General features: G+C 44.6%; 1 protein-coding gene across 1 annotated transcript in view; it reads left to right on the top strand.

Moving 5' to 3' along the window:
* ABCC8 (ATP binding cassette subfamily C member 8) overlaps window positions 1-13,017 on the top strand; it is a 1,583,626-nt gene that overhangs the window by 1,219,560 nt on the left and 351,049 nt on the right. Inside the window, exon 26 of the mRNA XM_069623778.1 lies at window positions 2,194-2,287. Within this exon, the coding sequence (XP_069479879.1) occupies window positions 2,194-2,287 (94 nt within the window). The remainder of the gene's footprint in view (window positions 1-2,193; window positions 2,288-13,017) is intronic.

The following is a 13,017-nucleotide window of genomic DNA, read 5'->3' as shown; positions in this document are numbered from 1 at the left end:
CAAGGTGTGGCTCTGTGATAAACACAGCCTTGTATTCAGTTAGCAAGTACTCCATATTACATTTGTGTAAAAGGTTAAAATGAAAGCATTAATCTAAAGTGTATACAAAACATCTGGAAATGGTATTCATGTCTGTGGCCTGAATATTGGTCAAAGAGTTGCCTAATGGGAGAACACTCAATAAGGAACTATGGCATTTCAAAGAGATAAATGCTAGATGTTATGTGATAAATGTAAGGTCTATTTTCAATCTAGATAATGGACTGTGGAAGGGATAGAGTTGCAGAGGCGACCTTAAATACGTGCTGAGCAGGTGCATATCCATTGTGCTGAGCAGAGACAGGTCTTGAATACAAATGTATGGGACTAGCTGCTTTCCAGACAGATTTGTCAAGGTCATGTAAATCTGATACTCGGGTTCTAAATTATTGGGTGTTTTCAGTTCTTATTATATTTTTGCTCCTAGTTTTTATTGACATTTTAAAAACATATTTTTCATATGCTAGATAGCACTTTAACATGACTAAGGGGGTAATTATGAGTTGGACGGTAAGGGATTACTGGCACCGGTAAGGAGACTGGTGCCGGTAATCCCCTACCACCCAATTCTGAGGCCCCTTGGCGGGAACCGTAAGTGACGTGTGGTCGGACCACACGTCCTTTACGGGTCCCGCTAAGGGACCAGGGCGCTAATAATGGGCCTGCCATGAGCAGGCCCATAATTAGCGCCCTCCCCATTCCCATTGAGCCCTATCGGGGCTCAAATGGGAATGGGGAATGGTTTGTTCAATGGGGACTTACTGGTCCCTCCAGGGTCGGAATGCACTGGTAAGTCCCCATTGAACAAGACTGGTGCCGGACCTGTTATTGGAGGCAGCCATGGCGCAAATAGCGCCATGGCTACCTCCAATCTCGGAATGTGGCCCTAAGTGTTAAAAGCGCAACACAAAATACATATTTTGAAACGGAGGCTGAATAAGAAACTGGAAATGGGTGCTTAGCGAGCAAAATGACATATGATGCTAAGATGCAGTGTATCAATCTGAAGACCCTTACTTCTTCAAGGAACAACTAATTTACTGAATTATAGATATAAGATTGGTATTCAATAGGTCTTTGAGAGAATTAAACCTCTTTCAGCCAGACCTAAAGAGCAGACCCCAATGCGTGTTTGTGATAGTATATGTGTATGTAGTTGATTTACTTTGTGCACTGTACAAGTGGAGGATGAGGATATTACTGAAGGACGAAGAAGGGGAGAAATAGAGGGCGAATCGTGTCATCATTTGTCACTGCAGTGTTCCTTGAAGAGCTCAGTCCTCAGTAGGATGGAGTCTGCCTGATGTTAGTCAGCAAGCTTTTCCAGGGTGTGCTACTAGCATGTGAATTCTTGTTTTCGAGTGCAATCATTCTGGCACTTTTTAGATTCCGATCTAGGCAAGCCTTCGCTTCTGGTGATTCCCTGACCTATGTGACAGTGAGTTTCATGAGCAGGTGCTCTGGTGTCTTGATCATTAGTGCTTCTAAGGCTATCCACTTCAACCTCAATGTGAACAATAACTGGAGGCGTAACCAAGGCAGTTACTCAGAGTGCGGGTTGATGTGGTCGAATTTCAGCTATCCTGCTATTCCGTGTGTGGTGGCATGCTAGACAGCTTATACTGAAGCCAGGGTTGTGGTCGGGACCCATGCAAGGTGAGAATTCCCACCATTCACGTGGGGGGATTCAAAACTCGGCCAATGGTTCTGTAGTCAACGGTGGGTATGTAGGGTTTAATTTTGCATGATAGTGAAAGATGACATAGGCTGTCCATGTCTTCTTTTGAATGTGTCGTTGAAGGAGACATTACAAACGATGACAAGCAGAGAGACGTTATACTAGATAGTGAGGTACACATAGAACCTATTGATAAACATCACTGTCAACCAACTCTTAACTTGGTTGCACTCTGCTGCGCTTGGTTGCACTTGGTTTCACCTTCTAGGAGAATAAAGTCAGCGTGTGTTGGGTTGAGTTTCATGTAGGCACCCAGTCTCCAGGCTTGAATGAGAGAGGTGAATTCATGAACAGAGTCAGCCTTCAGATGGAACTCTGTGAAGTCACTACATAGATGAATGATTGTAATGTTTCAGCCAGAGAATGAGGAGACCCTAGACTCTAAAGAAAAATGACATGATGTGTCTTTTGTCTAGGAAACCATCATCGAAAGGAAAGCTGTACTCGAGAGAAATAATCTTCGCAGAGCAATGTACTCACGAGAGATCTTAAAAGACGATGAAGATGAAGGTAAGTCTTCTTTTGAAACCTCTCCAGCCTCAGCGTCTGGTTTCACTTGCTGATTTGGAATAAAGGAAATCCAAGCAGTAGCCAATGATTGAACAGTATGTTAACCACACAGACAATTAATTATGAAGCAAACTTTTTTCATATTAAAATATTTTTATGTATATTGCAATTCACAGTGATACCTAACCGTGGTGTATTTGGTTATGCTGTACGGTGTTGATGTCGGTGTAGGTACTGCTTCACACTAAGGAGGATGCAGGCACTGATGTTCTTATGCCACTTACTGGGAATAAAAGCATTGCTTAGACAAATATTGAAATGTTTATTTTCATTGATTTGTATTTGCAAACAAGTAAAAAAAACGTTTTTTAAAAACTCAACTGAAATCCAGTTAAATATGAAACCAAATTATTTTGGAACGTTTCATCATGCAGAAGTTTGCGTCATGTTTTGAAATGTTGGTGTATTCTTGATTATTTTGCATCAGTTTGATGAATGGGGCCTCTATTTTAAGAGACCGACTCTTTGGTATATTTGCAGCATGCTATCATTGTCCGGAGACCAATGATCATAGGTACGTCATTATTACATTAAATTGCCAGCCACCATCCACTCGGATGATGGTGAATGTTCTTCTTTCACATAAGATTTCAATCCCGTGGCGCAACTAGTCCAAGTCAAGACACCACTATAGACATGACACCTTAGCAGCACAACTTTCAAGACTCCGCTCAGGAAAGAGTGCGCAGAACTGTGTTTATCTTATTTCTCGAGACCCGTAAACAAATGCAAAATGGCAAGACCAATGCTTGAGGTTTATCTCTCAACACTGTGCAGGCTAATGCTTCACGCTCTACTGTGTGAAAAGTGTCAGTAAACAAACTGAAAGTGGGTGCTTTTTCTGAGAGACTTCATTATGATGGAATCTTAGCAATTTCCCATATTCGTGGACTTATTTGCGTGTAAAACAGGGATTTGCGTTCCATTCTGCCTGCATATCCCCCATTCGTCAAACATTTTCTGAAAAAAAAACACAACTCCGGCAGCAGCCTGATGTTTTTTCTGGCACGGCTACCGCTGGAGTTGTAATGAGGTCCTATGTCATTCTAACATCTGTGTACATGCAAGTTTATATAGGCTGGGTTTCATACATCACAAGGCGAGTTGTCAAGCAACTGTGTGCTGCATAACAAGCAAACACATTAATAGGGTACTATAAAATGAATATAAATAGAAGAATAGACTATCAAAGGTGTACAGAGAAGAACACAGGGGCAAGCGATACAGAGCATATCACAGGGTGGTTAGCCTAACCTCAGCTAGCTGGTGATTCAGGACATATCAGCTGCCCATGGCCAGTCTGGCTTTGACCCTGGACTTCATCTCCCAGGAACCCAAGCTACGCAAACTGCACATTTTGGGTTTTATCTAGAGGTAGTCAGCAGCGCTAACCAACCCACACGAAAGGACTTCTTTCTGGAGAATGGAGCTCACTCGCTCAGGGTATTTCTAAAGCATTAACACCCCGGGGTGCTGAGAGTGGTGTACTTTCATTTGTCTCACAGTGTCCCGTTCATTGAAAGAAAATACTTACATAAGATGACCGCCATGGGGCTGGAAGATGGGGCTCCAGACGGAGACCCTCTTCCATTTCCATTGTGGCCGGCAAAGGGAGACGGAGAGAAGCTGTCACAGCGGGCATCCTCGCCGCTACATTCAGGTAAGTGCGGCTGGGGAGGGGGGTTGGCGTTTCTTAAAAATGACGGGAAGGGAGGGTGAGTAGATGATGGCAGCGCTGGGCGGTGTAAACAGGCATCGGGTTCCATGGAACGCAAGCTGAGATTAGCAGTTTCAATTGGCGATGCAAGGAACCTAATTGGCTGCTCCCCCCACCCTGGATGCTAATCCCTAATGTTTTGTTGGAATCCTGCTCCTGTCCCGAATTTTACAGTCTTTGTGATCCCTGCCAGTGTATGCTGGACCTGCACTCCATTGTTCCTCGGGTTGCTGCTCTAGCTTCTGACAACCTGGAAATACTTACTAGATGTGATCCTGACTCACCCTGATTTGATCCTTGGGCTTCATATTTCTAGATACTGTTGACGCGTTTTCAACATGTCTTAGTTACCTGCAATCCGCAGAACATGTCCCCAATTAAAGAAGCACTTAATTTATTGGGGTTCCCATTGCTTATACATTGGCCAATGTGTTATGTGAAGATGGTAAATAGCAGCCTGATGGGGTTAGATGGTAAATAGCAGCCTGAGGGGGTTAGATGGGCGGCCTTAACGTCACAGTTAGAAGGTCATTGCAGACGGGGGAAGAGAAGTGGGACCAAAGGGACATTTAAGGGGGTCCTTATGAATGACTTTTGGAGTTCCCCACTTGGAATGAAGACCCACGCCACATGAGCGCAGTTGTGTTTTTATGGAAGGAAAAAAGCTGAAAACAATTGAAAACATAACATTGCTAAACCTAGTCAGGACTCACAATGTTAGGACAGACTCCCCTATACCAGGAAATGCAGCAACAATATTAGCACAGGGCTCCCAGTTCTGTATTATATAAAAACAATTACAGCAGAAAACAAACGAAGTCGCATGCTGACCTCCTTACTCTATTCAGGCATCACGATATGAACACAGACCTCTACAATCAGGACACACCTTAACAACATCAACACCACCCTCAGGGATTAAAAACATGGATCGATATACATGTGAAGCAGAGAGGTCACCAGCAGCAAAATGTATGGCCTAGTCACCCACCAAAGGAACACTAAAGTACCCTTCTTAAAAGATACCTCACCCTCACAGGCCCATCGGATCCCTCCCAGTAGGTAAAGTGTTCTGCACCAGCACAAAAAGGTTATAGCCATTGCAGCCTGGAAAGCAGGGCTCGTTATGCACTAAACAGAGTTGAAAACGCTTGATAAGACACATTCGCATTAAATGCTAACTACAGACACATGCAAAGACAAAGTACAAGGCGTTTCGAATTCTTATACATTACTAATTGGTGTCAGCCCCTAAATTTGAGAATAGAGTTATGTGAGCAATTGAATCTGGGTAGGTTTACTAAGTGCACATTCTGCATAGATATAAAATAAAAATATGCTTTTGCTGTTGCACATTTTATGGAAGAATCGAGTTTAATGTGTACGTTTGAACTGTGGACATATCCAAATGTGTATACGTGTACATAGATTTAAAATGTGTGAAATCTAGCATATGCACGGAAGCATGTGTTATGATGGCTCATTATATTTTGCCAGGTCAAAAGTGCACATTTGCACACAGGCCATTTGCAAAAGTCTGCATTGGCATTTAAGCAAAATAATCCAGGGACACAATGTTTGCTGTGCATTCTCAGCAGACCCCGCTGGTTGTTTCCACCTGCTGACCTATTGTGCACTCACTGGGAGGTGAGGAGACATCATGCAAGAAAGTACTGAACTTCACATGATAGGTGTGCGCCCACGGCTGTCCAATGGATGGCTTATTCTGATTCTCAGATTCCCCTGATCCCCAGCGAGATGGATCGCTGGATGTGCCTATCCTGGCAGCGGTTTCCATGGAACATATTGTGCTCTGCCTTTTCCCTAGCCAGCGCCCCCATGAGATAGGGAGTAGAAAGTGGAGGCATATGTGCTTTCTTGTGTATTTTTATTAAACTCTACGGTCACCTTGTTTCTGCCTCGGATCACTGAAAGAAAGGAAAACTGTAGGTTTTCACAATTAGAGAGAGACAGTGGTAGAAAATGAAATAAATGGAAGCAAATTACAATGTCATCATGAGTTGGTCGGAGTCATACAATGTGGTGGTAAAGCCCATCTGGAGGTGAATTCACCAGCATTAAGGCAATTTTTGGTGCTAGTACCACCGGTGGTAATAGTGCCCTCAAATCCCATTGGGCCCAATGGACTTAATGGGGATGGGCACTTAGCGCCCCCCTCGCAACCTGTGATCCGGCGCTAATAGCACCGGACCGAGTTGCAGTAACGTTATTAGCGTTGGACGGTATCCCAGCGCAATTAGATACCACCCAACTCCTTATACAGCCCAGTGTCTTCCAAGTGTCATCATCCATTTGGTGCAGCAGTGATGGCAAAGCCTTGTCTGGGCTACCCTTAGTAAGAACCTTCATAGGCAGGGTAAAGTGTAGCCTGTCAGCGTTATGGCTCCAAGGGGCATTACAAATTAAATTGAGTTCTAACATCACTCTTCCTGTGTGAGTCCAGACTTTAAGTGCAAGAATGGGATTCGAATCTGTGCTGGTCAGGGTTGTCTTACTTCCAAGGGAACATATGCACCTATAGTGTTAAAAACTTCATTGGCTGCCCCTTATCTGGTGGGCACACCTTAAACCACCTTTAAATACGTATAATTCGGATAAAAGCAGAAAAATGCAAGCAGGTTTGTCTTTGCAACATTGTATAGCATGTTGCTACATAAAGCCTCTCATTGGGTGGCATGCTTTCCGAACCTTGGACTTTCGGCTCATGAGCAGCTTGTAAGCATAATTAAACGCGGGTCTTGCGAGCAACATCAGACTACTCGCAACTTTTCCAATTAGAATTCAAACAAGATTTCAATCCCAATTTCCCCCCAGAAACACAAGAGAAAAACAGAATTGATTGGCAAGCAATCAAAATGGTTTTGAAGTTATCTTGAGAATGTATTGGATAAAAACACGAAATATGGTTTAAATTGCTGAAATGGTTTAAATTCTTATGGGAGCCGCTTTGGATGGTTGCACACAAACACTAGCAATGATTTGATAAAAAGGAACAATGTGAAATCTTACAATTAAGGTCAGAAGCAATCAAAAGCTGTTTTACACGTGTCAGATTTTCCCAAAAACGAAATTTGTGGCAAACTTTTCAGTGCGCGATAATCGTGATTACGGGAGAACCATATGGATGTGGGATGCAAATTAAAGCTGTGAATGTTAGCTACAATCAGAAGTTGCAATTTTGTTTCTAGCACCAAAACATAGGACGTTTTGGACGTTTTAGTGGAGGTCATTTTGTTTTCGAGACAGGCGTAAGAATGGGAAAACAGGAATGCACTTTTAAAAGACAAATGGGATTTCTTACACTAGGGGATGACTATGAAGAAATGAATACCACACAGAAGCACAGCCACTTGATCAGTGTGACTGCCTGCCGAGGAGCTTGCCTTCTTCAGATGAAATATATCAGCGCAAAGATAGTTTTAACAATACTAGTGCAGGAGCAAGATAGGAGGCATAAAATAGAGAGTTTATGCAATGCAGGTTCTGAAGACAAGATAGGATGGATTTGAGATAGGGATTGACTATGGACAGTACATATGCTAGTGACACAGTTCTATGTATAGATACTCAATAGATATGTTTTTAAACGGAACTGTCAGGATTCTGGTCCGTCAATATTTCTGGTCAGGGATTCTGGGCAGGGATTCTGGCTCTGGGACAGTCTGCTGGGCACCTCGGACTGGACTGGGTCTGTTCACAGCACGGCACAGGACTGGATCGGATCGGCAATGGTTCTGGTCAGAGCGCGGCACCCTGACTGGATTGGATCTTTTGGGTCTGATGATAATTATTTTCAGTACAGCACAGCGCGGCTGTCTTTGGTTCCCCGTAGGTTTCTGGGATTGGTTCTAGTTCTGGAAATGTAAGGCCTAGCTGAAAATGGTTCAGTTATGCAATGGGCCTTTCTGCTTTGCCAAGTTCTGGAGTCTAGAAGAAGTAAGATGGATGGTTCTGCTGCAGGGTGCTTCGCCAGTAATCGGGTAGTGGGTGAATCTGTCTCTCCTTTCTGAGTGCTGAGCTGTCTCTATTTATACTTATGATAAAGGGATGTGTGGTCTGGTTTAGCCTAAGCTCGCCCTTTGACAGTGATTGGTCAAGGTCTTCCCCCTTCCTTGATAGGAGGAGAAAACAGTGTGTCATCTTTTATGGTGTGGATTTATGAGGCCTAGAGTCCACCCCTAGCCTCTTGAACACAAAATCTATTTTTGATAAAATATATATTTACAAATGTGCAACCTCTATAACAGGCATATATACAGATTACATATTTTGTTTAGCAGATACTCCTCCAAGTCCCATCGCTGTAGGATCTTGTGTCTGCTTTTCACAGAATTTTGCCCTTTTCATCCAGAACACAATGTCCAATTTAGGAACACATTTCTACAAATATGCACGTTGAACATGGGCATACGTGTATATTTTCTGCTGTTTCTTCCCAGAACATGTCACAGAGTTCTGGCGCCTTTTCACTTGTGCATCCAAAAATTACATTAACAATGCTGTTATTTATATATTGAACACAATTTTACATACAGAGTTATCAGCCTTTTTAAAATGTGTCTTTTGTCCTTGTTAAGCAACAAATTGTTGTTTAGCTCCACCCCTTTGGTCTTTTCCTGGGACCCAGGAACATCTCCTCCATGTTTCTCCTAGGCAGAGGCCATTTATGACTCTTCAAACTTCGCATTTCCTGCAAGCTGGAGGATGTCCATTGTCTTCTTCCCCTGGCAGACCAAATTCACCCTATAATCATCACATAGGTGTGATTTCTTGCTGGAGAGGACTGGGTGGCTTTTAGCCAGGCTTAAATTTAAGGTTAATTCTGTTGCATTTTTTTCTTGGTTTAAAACTTGCAGCTAGAACACTTATCCCAGATTTTCAACCATGGGCTCCAACAATTACAACATAGATTACTCTCCAGAACAGGCCACTTAGATTTCAAACATTGGATTTCAGTTTTTACAAGTTTACCGTTTTAATGCAGGCTTCTGACAGCTGTCATTCAGGCGGCCGAGGGTACCGCGCCCATATTTTTGACAGATTTCACAGGCAGGCAACTTTTGCTGGGGATGTTTCTTTAATACTTTCAGCTTTTCCGGACATTGTGAGTTCACAATGATTTCTCGCATTAAGTGAATTGTAGCACCCAGTAAGAATTTTGGATGTTTAAGAGTGTTTTTTACCGGCATTCTGCAGTTTCAGCAACAAAGAAAAAGATTTAAAGCAAGATTTTGGGATTTCCTTTGGCAGAGCACTGCTTTTCCCTCTGTACTCCATTTTCACTTGTTGTGGAGCCCAGTGACATGTTTCAGGAGCGAGATCTCTGTTCCACCACTGACAACATGCATGGCAGATTGGGCAGCCATCTCTTTGTGCTTTGCAGAGGGCGAATTTCAGAGGTTTTGGCGCGCACCAGGGTTTTGTGGCCATTTTGATGTTTCTGGCACCATCAGAACCCAGTGATGCCGCATGGCAGAGCAAAAGTGGGTTGAATCATCCCACATCCTGCAGTTTCTTTCACTTGATAAGAAGGGAGACCAGCAAACAGTGCATCGGTGTAGTGTAAATAGGGATTGTGAAGGAAGGCCATGGTTGATAACTATGGCAAGTAGCCTTGTAAGAGGGCGATTTACTTATGAAGTTAGTGTCTTTCTGATGTCTGCCTTCATGACTTAAGTGAATTCCAGGAGTCATGACCAACAGTGGGATGTTAGGTGCGTGAGGAAATCGTGATTAAAAATGACAATGCTTTTTCATAATGATTTATGGAGTGGGTTGGGGTTGCGATGGCAGACAGGATGTTTTTTCCCAATAGATGCATAATGGTTCCTGTGAGGAGTTTACAGCTGGAAGTATCTTCTTGTAGAGGCTGAATTTGGCATGCAGTCACATCAGTTGGGAGTGGATAGTGAAATAATGTGCATTCCAGTTGTCTGGCACATATATTAATTTGGCTATGGCTTCTGTACATTTTTCATCATGCATTTTGTGCATAAGTGTGATTTTGTGAGTGGTAAATAGGCCACAGTGTTGGCTGTGATAGTGATTTGATTTCTATGTGGTTGATGATTTCTCATGGTGTCTATAGCGGTGGATCTTGAGTGAACCATAGACTCTGGGAAATGGCGTCTGGGTTGATTCTGTTGAGGCTTCTTCTTTGGGGTGTTCAGGGATAGACTTTGCGTTTGGCTTCAGCTCGTTTCCATTGAATCGATTGACAATGACATGATTTGATAAGGCAAATGGATAAAACCCCTTGATAGGGACCTCATGGATCGGGAGCAATATAATGTTGATGATTTGGCCCTCTATACGGGTAACTTTGTTTACTAGTTGACTATATTCCAAGTTGTCCAGGTCCTGGATTATTTCTTGACTATATGTGTAGGAGAACTATCTTAGATTTTGAAATCTGTGAGGATGAATGCTCTGTTCAAAAGGGTAAAGGTGTATTGTCTAAGGTTGCAATCTCTTTAGAGAATGCAGTGAGATCTGTTTTCTGAGTTTATATCATAAAGAACAAAGGAAAGTGTTGGTGTGGCTTTTAATGCATTTAAGCCTGTCTTTGGCTCCGTATACCAGGCTCTATGGGATGAACTAGCCAGAGATCATAGGGCACCTCAAATGGTATGATTCCTAAAGGCTTTGCATAAAGGCAACTGCGCTGGATTTGGCACATATAGCTAACTGTTTGTAAAAATCCCAAAAGAGAGAAGGGTGTTTTCTGTGTCTGTTAGGGCACCCACCCTCTTCAGTTTGTTTATTAATGATGTTGGTGGAAAGAGTTGGTACGGACGTCCTAAATATAGACAATAATATTTCAGTGCCGGTTCTCCTCTTTCGTGGTGATGAAGTGATTTTGGCCAGGGAGCTGAATGCTAATTATAGGCAATATGATTATTTTTTTTTCAGACAGCAAGAGAAACATTTGGCTATTAATGTTGCAAAGATAGACATTATGGGGTCGATTCATGGAACAAACGTGCACCGAAAATCCCAGCGCAAGCAGGCGCAAGGTGGCGCAAGCGTGAGAAATAAAGCGCACACGTGCGATTCATGGAAGGCGCTGCGCTTGTTTCCCGCTGGTCGTGCGCCAAATCCATGCATGTCGCACACGGGCACACACATCATCAAACGGCATGCCCTACGCACACAGCAAAAGCGCACATAGCGCGGCGCACACAACAAAAGTGGGCGGAACAGTGGGTGTAACACATGGAATGGGGAACAACGGGTGAAAAAGAAGGCGTAACTGGGGAAGTACTGCAGGGAACTACATGGAACGCCCACACGCACGCAAACAACCCGTATTCATGGATTCCAGTACGGGAAACCCGCGCACGGCAAAAGACGCGCACAGGCGTCAATGCGTCCGCCACACGAAGGCAGGCGGAAGCGTCCCAGCGCACAGTATAAAAGTGCACGCAAACAACAAACACGTATATACAGCTACGATGAATGCCCCATTTGTCGCAGCACTGATCGTGGGACACCGCAGGAGGAGGAGAATAGCCTGGGCACGCATTTTCTCACCACGGACAAGCCTTTTTGGGATGCTGACGACCAGGTCTACAGCAGGTATAGGTTTCCACCCCATATCATCCTAGACCTGGTCAGGGAGTGGGAAGATGACCTTACATCCCCCACCCTTTGCTCGCAAGCATTGAGCCCTTTGGAGAAGGTGCTCAATGTCCTGCATTTTTTGGCCACTGGGTCATTTCAGCGGACTACTGCCATAATGGGGGGGTCTCACAGGCCACGCAGTCACGCTGCCTACACCAGGTCTTGGCAATCATGACAGCGCGCCCTTCAGTCCGCAGGCACATATACATGCCCAGAACACCCGTTGGCCTGGATTTTTACAGGGTGGCACACTTCCCCAAAGTGCGCAGTGCCATAGATTGCACCCATGTGGCCCTACGTCCACCTAGGGCCACTGAGCACATCTACCGAAACCGCAAGCACCGGCATTCCATCAATGTACAGGTGGTATGCGATGCAAAGGGAATCATCACCTCTGTCTATGCAAACTACCCTGGCTCCACCCATGACAGTTTCATATACAGAATGTCCGCCCTGAGCCGGGCCCTGGAAGCTGGGCAGCATGGCGACACATGGCTCCTAGGTGAGTACAAATGCCCTTGCACATGCATGCATGTCACACACACACACACACAAATACACAAACCCCAATAATCGCAACCATTTTCACCTCCCCAGGGGACAGTGCCTACCCTCTGAGCAACCACATGATGACGCCAATCCGGAACCCCACCACATCACCCCAGGTAAGATACAACGCAGCCCATATTGCAACCAGGGCCATAGTGGAGCGCACATTCGGAGTGCTCAAGTTACGCTTCCGCTCCCTTGACCGCTCTGGCGGGCAGCTACTCTATGCACCCCCAGTAGTGTGCAGGATCATTGTGGCAACATGTGTCCTTCACAATGTTGCAACACAGCAGGGCATACCGGTGGACATGGTGGTGCCCCCACATCCCCAACCACAGGCACAGGCGCTGCCCATGGGAGGGGATAGGGCACATGGCGAGGAAGGCCGGACTCAGCTTGTGGCCACATTTTTCACCTAAACTCCCACCCATGCGGAGTGCACACAGGCCTGGCACATACCAGGTGACAATCGATGATGACAAAGAGACAGTCAACTGTCACAACCTTACCACCCTGAGATTGTTGCCATGGAAGTGCCACATTGTGTGCATCCCTAGCTACTTAAACACAAGCTATCCTGTGTGACCAAAAGGCACACATATGATATATGATATGATATGATATGGCATTTGTAATGCGCCTATACACAAGTGTTTCAAGGCGCGACGAGGCAGGGAGGGGGGAACAAGGGAAGACAGACAACGACCCTACTAGGCCAGGTGTCATTTAGATCGCGCAAGTGCAGGGGTAGGGGGAAGGG

The sequence above is a fragment of the Ambystoma mexicanum genome, chromosome 11 (genome assembly GCF_040938575.1).
Source record: "Ambystoma mexicanum isolate Mex_15411 chromosome 11, UKY_AmexF1_1, whole genome shotgun sequence".
Lineage (NCBI taxonomy): Eukaryota > Metazoa > Chordata > Amphibia > Caudata > Ambystomatidae > Ambystoma > Ambystoma mexicanum.
The sequence above is the reverse complement of the archived record's forward strand: the minus strand, read 5'-3'. Positions and strand labels throughout refer to the sequence as shown.